Below are 12,035 nucleotides of genomic sequence, written 5' to 3'. Positions count from 1 at the left end.
CTAACTTTTAATCTTCTATGAGATAATAATAATTATTATTAGTTTATTATTATTATTGCTTGTTATTGCTAAAGATTTGATAGTTCAAGTATTGAAACATCCGAGTATTCAAATATCTGAAGATACTAGAACATGTGTCATCGCTGATCAATCGCCACCGAAAATTCTAAAGAAAAAATGTACTGGTCATTTCGTGGATAAGAGTTCCTTCAGATTACTGGTGGAGCTCCTTGACCACTGAACCACAATTACTACGAAGTAATTGATACGTCTTTAGTTTGTTTACAAGTATAATATACGCGCCGTATTTCATTCAATATAAAGGAGTTTTGTATTTTTTTTAAAGATCTGAAAATTTAATTTAGTGAATTAATAATTTAGTGAATACAGTGATATAATACCCTCCGAGTTCTTAATTACATAATGTTGTGTTTTGATTTGACTATTAACAAGGCACTATTTTGAGCGAACAGAAAAGACTCTTTATTTAATTGCGCCCAAATAAGTAACGCTTTAGGTGAGTGGTCATACTGTTTTTGCTTGTTGAAGTGTAAAGACGTGCCTTCGCTCTGTGCAACAAGCGTTGACGTGTTTACTTTCAGCGTTGTTTTCCTTAGCAATCAAAAAAAAAAAAAAAAATGAAATCTTTGAGTTTTACGTCCCACAAGTTTGCTGTTTTTTTCGTTCTTTTTTTTCTGTGTTTTGTTTTGGTTACTGACTTAGTTGAATAAATCATGTCGTTAAAAAGGGTAAATTCCTTAAAATATGATTTTGGTGGTGTTTTGCAGCAACCAAGTACCTTGGTTTTGCATCAGTGGCTCAGTGATAATTTCCATTCTCTGTTGATGATGTTTTAAGCATAGAAGTGGATGTTTATCGTAAATTGCTGTATGTGAAACTTCGTACGGAAGACTTATGTGAAAATGTTTTGCACTCTTCTGGCGGAATTGTATATTATACTGATACAAATGGAAAACATGCAATTCCCGTTTCATGGGCTGATGTTCAAATTGTTATTGTTAAGTTGGTATGTACTCCAATGGAACTTGCAGATTCCGAAATTAGAAAAGTTCTTTGTGAATATGGTGTTCTATCTAACATCTCTGATGAATTGTATTCTGTCGAACATGTGTATCCAATACGAACGGGACGTAAGCTAATACGAATGGAAGTTAACAAACCTATTCCATCTTTTGTAGTTATTCAAGGGCAAAAGTTTTGTGTACCCTGCCCTAATCAAATACGGACATGTCTCAGGTGCAATGGAGCACATATGTATTCGAATTGCCCTCTTCGAGTTCCCAGTGATCCTAATAGTTATGCTGAAAAAATAGCTCCTACAATTAGAAATAGTGATCCTTCAGCAATTCTTATGCCTAAATTTGATAGCATGCCAGTTTCTTCTGGCAACAGGAATAAGGCATCAAATACAGCTTCGTGCCCACCTGACCCCAGTATGTCTACGCTTGACGAAAATAACTTTCTGACACTATCAAATACTATAAGTTCCGTGTGTGAGCCAAACAATAGGAATCCTCTTTCGTCAATAGTTCAAATAAATACATCTATTATTATTTTTATCGAGAAGCCAGTTAATTGCGATCGTCAGCTACCGTTATCTCCCATACAGCCGATACGCATTTCAACGGATGTTCCTCCGTCCCTTTCTGCACATGAAATGGAGAATGTACCTGATGAGCGACAAGTATCTTCTGATAAGTTGACTTCTACAGAGAGTGAAGGTGAGGTTTGCAATTTCCCTGGTTCTCAAGAGCAAGATAACTTGCCTAATAACACTGTAACTGATCACACCATATCTTCTCAGTCTCGTGACATACAGGTTGACTCTCCTATCACAGACTTAAGTGAAATTATGGAAGAAACTCATACTCGTCGTAAACGTACCAAAAGAAACGAATAAAGTCAAAAACTGTTCAAAAAATCTGAAACTGATTCAAATATGTCTAGCACGTTCACAAGAGTCGCTGCTATGTTGTAATTCTTTCTGTTGTAGGTCATATTTTAATGGGTTAAGTTACACTCGGTTCAACTATGTTAGTTTCTTTTTATTAATTATGTCAGGTTTATTATATGATACTTATATGTTCTAAGTTTTGTCCAATTAATTTCTACGTTAGTTACTATGCTGTTTTTGCTATTTTCTTTGAAGAAATTTATTTTTACTGGTGGTTGTGTGTATTCGTCAATGTGATGTTGCTTAAAATAGCTACCATTAAAGTTAACAATTTACAAAACCTTCTCAAGCAATTTGCACTTTGTGATTTTCTACGAAGTGAAGGTATCGTTGTAGCTTTATTTTACAAGAAGTTGGTGTTGCGGACCTGAATCTAAGTCCATCATACATAGTCGAAAATAATTTTAATAATAGCGGCACAGGTACAGCAATTGCTTTCAAGCCTTCAACTCGTTTTTCTTCTCCTGTATGTCATCCGTCTGGTCGCATATTAAGTGGTAAAATAGGGGATATCAATGTAGCCAACCTTTATGCTCCGAGTGGCTCACATGCTCGAACCGATCGAATTACTTCTTTTCCCAGGATGTAGCTCTTACACTAGGGCCTAATGTTGATAGATTAATTATGGCAGGGGATTATAATTGTGTTTTAAAGCCTGAAGATCAAACCCCAGGTTTTAATTTCAGTCATGCTCTCCAGGAATTAGTCACTGGACTTCATTTACATGATACATGGATATGTCTGAGGCCACAGGCACGTGATTATACTTACTTGTCAAACCAAAGTGCATCACGCCTTGACCGTATATATGTCTCCCCACCGTTGGTGCCATGTATTAAACACGTTGAAATTGTTCACAGCTCCTTTTCTGATCACTCTGCTTATATTGTACGTTTTTCTTGAGGTCATCTAAATGTTGAACGAGGCAGGGGTTACTGGCAATTAAATGCATCCTTATTGGAAGATGAAAACTTTTGTGGTGAGTTTCAATCGAAATGGCTTACTGGATTAGGCAGAGGAAATATTTTCCCACTATTAGTGAGTGGTGGCATACTTACTTCAAACCACGGTTTGCGAGTTTCTGCCGCTGGTACTCTTCTGAAAGGTCCAGAGATCTTCGCAATTTGCTTTACTTTTACAACAGATGCCTAAGAGAAGCTCGATGTTTTTGTTTCTGACATCCATGTTACCTCAGGTTAAACGTTATCAAGCATTACTTCTAAATTTGAAGTGCAGCTGGAATCAAGATTAGAAGCAAGGTCCCCTTAGTAGATGCTGATGAAGAACCGTCATTATATCATGTACTTCGTGAGGTAAAAAAGGCCAAGGCAAATGGATCCATCACATCCGTGATGAGGAAGAACAACTTCATGAAGATATTGCCTCCATTAAAAATGCATTTCTATCGTATTACAACAACCTATATGGTGTTTCTGAAGTTCATACAATGCCTGGGGAAGGCTTTACACCGCCTTCTTGTGTTCTTGATGATACAGCACGACAATTTCTTGTGTGCCCATTTACTATTCAAGATGTAAAACAAGCAGTCATGGCAGCTCCTAAAGGAAAATCTCCAGGACTAGATGGAATATCTGGAGAATGGTATCTTAAATTTTTCCCCCTCATTGGTGAATTACTAACTTCTCTGGTTAACGAGTATTTCAGTGATAATCCACAGAAACTGTATCGTACTCATGGTGTTACAATGTTTAAACCTAAACAAGCACACCCTACAAATGTTCATCACTATCGACCGATAACTCTTCTCAGTACCGATTACAAACTGTTTGCTCGTTGTTTGAACAATCGTCTCCTACCATATACTAATATTCTTGCTGGCCATTTCAGTATGCACGAGGAGGTGATGTAAATTTAATAGATGATAGAAGAACAATAGAAAAAATGCAGAGGTCCTATTAAACGCTTGCAGGGACATGGGTTTAGAAGTAAATGCAGAAAAAACTAAATACGTGGAAGTGTGTCGGGATCGTAATACAGCGAATTATGGATGTGTTAAAATATTAAATAATACTTTTGATAAAGTGGATACTTTCAAATATCTAGGATCAATATTAACAGACGAAAATCATATTCACGAAGAAATTAAATATTCACTAAAAGCAGGAAATTCATGTTAGTATTCGGTTCAAAATCTCTTGTCGTCGCGAATTCTGTCGAGGAATTTGGAGCTTAAAATATACAAAATGATAATCATGCCTGTTGTTCTGTATGGTTTCGAAACATGGTCGCTTACTCTGAGGGAAGAACATAAACTGAAAGTATTTGAGAACAAGATCCTGAGACGAATATTCGGACCCAAGAGGAATGGGAATGGGGAATGGCGGAAACTTCACAACGAGGAACTACATAATTTACACGGTTTACCGAACATTGTTTGGGTCATCAAGTCTAGGAGGCTTAGGTGGGCAGGACATGTAGCAAGGATGGAAGAAAGAAAGGACGCTTTCAAAGTCTTAACTGGAAGATCAACCGGAAAAGACCATTAGGAAGACCTAGGCGCAGATGGGAGGACAATATTACGATGGATCTCGCATAAATAGGAATACAAAATAGAAACTGCGTCCAGTTGGCTAAGGATAAAAGTCAATGGTGAGCTTATGTGAATGTGGCATTGAACCTCCGGATTCCTTAGGCCAGCGAGTTAGCTAATTTTAATAACATAATTTCTTAAGTAAATTTTACAAATCTATGTTTGCCTACACTGGGACAGAACCGAAAATTTAACTTCGTGTTTTCCTATAATGAAAAATCCATTTCCACATTAAATAAAGTGTAGTTTATGTAAACACATAGACCCGTATGCTTACTCTCACAAAAGAAGTTGCAAACAAAGAAATTGTTTGTTTATTTATATAAGGGATTCATTGTTAATAAAATAATTATTTTGGTTTTTAACAAACTAATTACATTCGAAAGTTATTCACTTATATAAGACATTAACTTAAATAAACATAAATCAAACAATTTCAAATCACAAACTTATGAACAAAGTTTTCATTGTTAGGTGTGTCAATGGTCAGGGTCAGTATAAAAAGTTCTACAGTTGGTCTCGTACATTGTCTTTTCAACTTCTTCAAAATACACTGGTCACTCAATCTTAACTCAATCTTAGATACGTGAGAGGTGAATGTATTCTTAGAAAACTCATAACAAATATTAAAAAGAGAGTCGTGTGGAAACAAAATATTCTTATTCTCATCTTCTAAACTTCGATATAGTAGTCAGCTCCACCTTTTCTATGTAAGTACCTTTGGTCTCGTACATTGTCTTTTCAACTTCTTCAAAATACACTGGTCACTCAATCTTAACTCAATCTTAGATACGTGAGAGGTGAATGTATTCTTAGAAAACTCATAACAAATATTAAAAAGAGAGTCGTGTGGAAACAAAATATTCTTATTCTCATCTTCTAAACTTCGATATAGTAGTCAGCTCCACCTTTTCTATGTAAGTACCTTTGGTCTCGTACATTGTCTTTTCAACTTCTTCAAAATACACTGGTCACTCAATCTTAACTCAATCTTAGATACGTGAGAGGTGAATGTATTCTTAGAAAACTCATAACAAATATTAAAAAGAGAGTCGTGTGGAAACAAAATATTCTTATTCTGATCTTCTAAACTTCGATATAGTAGTCAGCTCCACCTTTTCTATGTAAGTACCTTTTGTCTCGTACATTGTCTTTTCAACTTCTTCAAAATACACTGGTCACTCAATCTTAACTCAATCTTAGATACGTGAGAGGTGAATGTATTCTTAGAAAACTCATAACAAATATTAAAAAGAGAGTCGTGTGGAAACAAAATATTCTTATTCTCATCTTCTAAACTTCGATATAGTAGTCAGCTCCACCTTTTCTATGTAAGTACCTTTGGTCTCGTACATTGTCTTTTCAACTTCTTCAAAATACACTGGTCACTCAATCTTAACTCAATCTTAGATACGTGAGAGGTGAATGTATTCTTAGAAAACTCATAACAAATATTAAAAAGAGAGTCGTGTGGAAACAAAATATTCTTATTCTCATCTTCTAAACTTCGATATAGTAGTCAGCTCCACCTTTTCTATGTAAGTACCTTTGGTCTCGTACATTGTCTTTTCAACTTCTTCAAAATACACTGGTCACTCAATCTTAACTCAATCTTAGATACGTGAGAGGTGAATGTATTCTTAGAAAACTCATAACAAATATTAAAAAGAGAGTCGTGTGGAAACAAAATATTCTTATTCTCATCTTCTAAACTTCGATATAGTAGTCAGCTCCACCTTTTCTATGTAAGTACCTTTGGTCTCGTACATTGTCTTTTCAACTTCTTCAAAATACACTGGTCACTCAATCTTAACTCAATCTTAGATACGTGAGAGGTGAATGTATTCTTAGAAAACTCATAACAAATATTAAAAAGAGAGTCGTGTGGAAACAAAATATTCTTATTCTCATCTTCTAAACTTCGATATAGTAGTCAGCTCCACCTTTTCTATGTAAGTACCTTTGGTCTCGTACATTGTCTTTTCAACTTCTTCAAAATACACTGGTCACTCAATCTTAACTCAATCTTAGATACGTGAGAGGTGAATGTATTCTTAGAAAACTCATAACAAATATTAAAAAGAGAGTCGTGTGGAAACAAAATATTCTTATTCTCATCTTCTAAACTTCGATATAGTAGTCAGCTCCACCTTTTCTATGTAAGTACCTTTGGTCTCGTACATTGTCTTTTCAACTTCTTCAAAATACACTGGTCACTCAATCTTAACTCAATCTTAGATACGTGAGAGGTGAATGTATTCTTAGAAAACTCATAACAAATATTAAAAAGAGAGTCGTGTGGAAACAAAATATTCTTATTCTCATCTTCTAAACTTCGATATAGTAGTCAGCTCCACCTTTTCTATGTAAGTACCTTTGGTCTCGTACATTGTCTTTTCAACTTCTTCAAAATACACTGGTCACTCAATCTTAACTCAATCTTAGATACGTGAGAGGTGAATGTATTCTTAGAAAACTCATAACAAATATTAAAAAGAGAGTCGTGTGGAAACAAAATATTCTTATTCTCATCTTCTAAACTTCGATATAGTAGTCAGCTCCACCTTTTCTATGTAAGTACCTTTGGTCTCGTACATTGTCTTTTCAACTTCTTCAAAATACACTGGTCACTCAATCTTAACTCAATCTTAGATACGTGAGAGGTGAATGTATTCTTAGAAAACTCATAACAAATATTAAAAAGAGAGTCGTGTGGAAACAAAATATTCTTATTCTCATCTTCTAAACTTCGATATAGTAGTCAGCTCCACCTTTTCTATGTAAGTACCTTTGGTCTCGTACATTGTCTTTTCAACTTCTTCAAAATACACTGGTCACTCAATCTTAACTCAATCTTAGATACGTGAGAGGTGAATGTATTCTTAGAAAACTCATAACAAATATTAAAAAGAGAGTCGTGTGGAAACAAAATATTCTTATTCTCATCTTCTAAACTTCGATATAGTAGTCAGCTCCACCTTTTCTATGTAAGTACCTTTTCAGTTCACGTTTTCTAGATGTATTCATGTTAGTTATAGCTCTGGCTGGTATTAAATGGTTCTCCAAAATTAATTATAGGTGTGATTTGAATTGTCTGATTTCATTTTGTATTTTTTTTAAATATTGAGTCTGAATTATTTTATTTACAGAAATTATTGGATATCTAGTTGCAAAGCATAGATGATGTATTTAATTTGCTTCCAATTTATTAGAAAATCGATAAACATAACATATTCTATTCTAATTGAAAAGAAATATTTCAGTTTTACATCCCATGGTTATGCCATGTAGGCTAAAGGAGACGGTGATGATGAGAAGTGAATGAAATGATGGAATGAAGAAAGTGAGAAGAAACGGCAGAACTCTGAGAAAGCCCACACACACAGTATTCGTCCACCACAAAGCTCACTTGGCACGAGAAGGGATCGAAGCAAGGACCCCATACACCAGAGGTGAACGCTCTACCACTGAGCCACCGCGGCCCCACATTGTGCCAAACAAACAAGCGCAGTCGGATCATTCTTCATCAAGACAATGCGAGCTCCCACATATCTCGTCTAACAACCGACTATTTGAACACTCAAAAAATTGAATTGATGGGTCATCCGCCGTACAGCCCTGATTTGGTACTCAATAACTTCTTCTTGTTCCCGAATGTCAAGAATAAATTGCGTGGACAACGATTTTCGTCGGCGGAAGGAGCTGTTGATGCGTTCAAAAACCATATTATGGAGTTGTCTCAAGAAGATTATAAAAATTGCTTTGACAAATGGTTCGAACGAATGCAAAAGTATATTGATCATGAAACAGAATATTTCGAAAAACAATAAATCAACTTGCAATGACAAATTACTGTTTTTTCATTGTTAGGCTCAAAATATAAATAGTGGTATTCGTACTGTTCTGTGATCCATTCTCACCCCATTCCATCTAATAACTCAATTTCACTGGAAGTGGCGCCTGGCATTGTCTTCCCCCAAGCCGCTCAGTTATTCGCGCCCTTATGGAAAATTGCCTGCATTAGACTATATACACAAAAATTTAAAAATGGCATTAGGAGGGAGGTGTATACCAGTTTGGAGGTAGACGAAAATCCGTTCCCACAGATTCTGTAGAATTCGAGGATTTTGTTGAGGAGGAACACAACACATCTCCATCACCTAATGAGCAAAGGAAATGACTCTTCTGCGGCAACAAATTTTCTGAAGAAATGTGGGTGAACGTATTCAGTGGAATATATAAATGATTTGAGTAGAGGTCAAAAATAGTTTAGCGCAAGTTATTAATATTATAATAGGACACATAGGAACAAGTAATACATTGCTGTTCGCGAAAACGGCAACGCCTGGATTGAGTGAGCTCTCAGCAGTGCCATCGGTTCTGTAAACGGAAATCACCAAGACCGGGCGGTTTACTTAGCACTTAGGTAATGGGCAAATGACCGGGGGTGGGCCTTACTATGCTCCGTCGAGTTAAAAGGCGCAATATAAAAAATGATGTGTTCCAATGACCTGCATCTGTACGCTCTGGCTACATGAATCAGAATTCTTGTACAGTAAAAATTGTCAAACCTTCACGATAGTGTTCCATGTGTGGAATTACTGGATACAGAGAACCGGACAGTGAATGCAGCAGTGTAAGGATCCAATGAGAAGACAGGCTGTCTAATGCCCCCTGATCGACTACACAGCTAGATCGATGCTGCAACAAGGTAACGGGACCGAAAACAAAAGCTCAACAGGTCTGTTGAACACTCGACTGGCAGCACACATATCATTGCAGTTGAACCAAGAGCTACAAACGCTTCTAGCTACACTAGAATGCTAAATGGCAGCGGGTTAAGTTCCCGAACGACTCGTGCTTCAACCTGTCATACAATGGTAACACATACATGAGCGACGCTACCCTAGTCCGTGCAATTTGCCAATGTGCAGTGTCAAGAGTCATAACTGACGAATAGGATGTATGAAATTATGGGGTGCTACAACAAACAATCTTGGATTGTCAGTGATGAACCTTATAATGAGCAACCGTATAATGATTGCTGCTTCTGAGGAATTCTAGAGGCCTTTCATTCAAAGAACTCCGGACGACAATTTCAGCATTACGAGGCCCGATCACATGTATCTCGGAATGCGCAAGTCTTCGACGAACAATGGGTATCGCTAGCTTCCTGGTATGCTCGCTCGCCTGACATGACTCCTTTCAAATATACCTGTGATGTAGTTAGTTGGCATCTTATTCATCACAGTCTTCCAGAAAAAGCACAAATCTCTTGTGGACTCGCATAGAAGTAACATGGTAGTCGATTTTCCAAGAACACATCCAATGCTTGTTTCATTCGACTGACTGTAGCACGTATTGATTTATCAAGGTTATAGGAGTTGCATCAATCTGAAATTGTGCCAATTTCTGTATACTCATGTGAATTCGGTATTGGAATTTTCATCGCAGAGCTTAATGATAGAAACTCTTATTCCATTTTATCTTCATTCATATTCTCAGTAACATTTTATGAACTTTCTATTGCAAGTCATCATTGGGAGCAAGAGCTTTCACAATTTTCGTAACTTATAAAATTAATTCTATTTTTTCAGACAGATGTAGGGAGAGTGTACAAAGTTATTGGAAAGATTGGTGAAATGGTGACGCCGGAAACGAAGGACAAATACTGGTTGATGCCTCAGAAGTTGTTGAAACTTTGGAAGAATAAATTCCCTTCAGAATTTAAAGTATGTACCATATATGTAAATAGTTAAAACTAGCAAAACCAGTCAAATTCTAGGATTAAGAACTTTATTTCAGGATCTTCGGTATCTAAGGTCTTCTAAGCCCTTCACGTATGTAAGATGATGTCCCTCGGCGATAACACTACGGGCAAGCAAGGAAGAAAAATGGAAACGACCTTTTACAATCAGGAGGCACTGGGTTGTTGAAGAGGTCATTATAAGTGCGCCATGGACAACGCACAACTGCCAGTGACTTTTCGCGCACTTTATACGAATTCAAACTAGGCCACTACAGCAAGCAAAGAAACATTAATAATGCGTTCAATCTAGGAATATCGAATGAACAAACTATTGGCCTTTGGTTTGCCAAATTTCGTTCCCGATAACAGCTTTTGAAATGAGACTCCTGGGCACCGACCTACATCATATTCGGCGTACCTCCTCAGAAATAGCATAAAACCAGACTCTCGGAAAAGCGTTCGTGCCATTGCAGACGAGTTACTTATATAGCTTACGACTGTCGTTCGGCGGCGGTGAAAACGTTGGACACGTTAGTGCTACACAAGTTGTCACCGGCTAACAACTATGATCAATAAGCTAAAAACTTTGGACTGGTTAGTGCTACATAAGTTGTCACCGGCTAACAAGAATCGATAAGATGAAAAAGTTGGACTCTTTGGTGTTACATGAAGTTGTCACCGGCTAACAAGAACCAATAAGATGAAAAAGTTGGACTAGTTGGTGCTAAATAAGTTGTCACCGGCTAACAAGAATCGATAAGATGAAAAGTTGGACTCGTTAGTGCTACATAATTGTCACCAGCTAACAAGAATCGATAAGATGAAAAAGTTGGACTTGTTAGTGCTACATAAGTTGTCACCGGCTAACAAGAATCGATAAGATGAAAAAGTTGGACTCGTTAGTGCTACATAATTGTCACTAGCTAAGAAGAATCGATAAGATGAAAAAGCTGGACTCGTTGGTCCCACATAAGTTGCAACCTGCTAACAAGAATGGATAAGATGAAAAAGTTGGACTCTATAGTGTTACATAAGTTGTCACCAGCTAACAAAAATTGCCATCTGAAGGTGTGCAGTTCTATGAGTACACAAAGTATTATACACACTCATAAAATTAATATTATTAATTTTGTTCTGTTACAAAATTAATTTGCATGTTTCATACATTATTCATATGTATGTAAAACAATCCATTCACTTTGTGATAAATTGACAATGTTGTCCCAGGTTCGATCCTAACTCGCGCCAAGGTTTTAAATAGATTGTGCGTAAATTTTATCAGGTTCTCCTGTTTCCTCTTACTTCCTTCATTGCACCATTTCGTTGGTTATCAGCATCGTGACCCTTAGCCTCGGATTAGAAACGTTGGACATTAAGCCAGAAATTTAATTTTATTTTATTTCTAGTTAGGGGATTACTACCAGCACATGGACACTGCGTTCACTCGAATATTGCCATTAACTCACCTTGTAATCAAATTGACTGTTGCTTGTACAGTGTCAATATACTAAATCTGTGTATGTCCACGAGCATCTAGGATCCTATAACAGCGAAAAATGAAAAGTGTTCCCAAATGTAACACCTGCAATTTCCTCTGCCAATTCGGTTGCTAATAACTACGACACTGCATAATTGAAATTACTGCATTTTAAATGAAATTATAATACATTCTAAAATCCATTGTGAACGTAAAGGACATCTCCACCCAATGCATTATTGACTCCTACTTTCTTAAGCGGTGAGTACCAGGCTCGATATGG

The 12,035-nt window shown here is 36.7% G+C and overlaps 1 protein-coding gene across 2 annotated transcripts in view; it reads left to right on the top strand.

The window, feature by feature from the left end:
• LOC145682086 (uncharacterized) overlaps window positions 1-12,035 on the top strand; it is a 62,908-nt gene that overhangs the window by 17,528 nt on the left and 33,345 nt on the right. Inside the window, exon 2 of one of the 2 annotated variants that reach the window (XM_081753681.1) lies at window positions 10,124-10,258. The exons of the other annotated variant lie outside the window; for it this stretch is intronic. Within the exon in view, the coding sequence (XP_081609807.1) occupies window positions 10,124-10,258 (135 nt within the window). The remainder of the gene's footprint in view (window positions 1-10,123; window positions 10,259-12,035) is intronic. 2 annotated transcript variants of the gene reach the window in all.

The sequence above is a fragment of the Thermobia domestica genome, chromosome 3 (assembly GCF_964235325.1).
Source record: "Thermobia domestica chromosome 3, izTheDome1.hap1.1, whole genome shotgun sequence".
Lineage (NCBI taxonomy): Eukaryota > Metazoa > Arthropoda > Insecta > Zygentoma > Lepismatidae > Thermobia > Thermobia domestica.
Note: the sequence above shows the minus strand (reverse complement) of the source record. Positions and strands in the feature narration are given on the sequence as shown.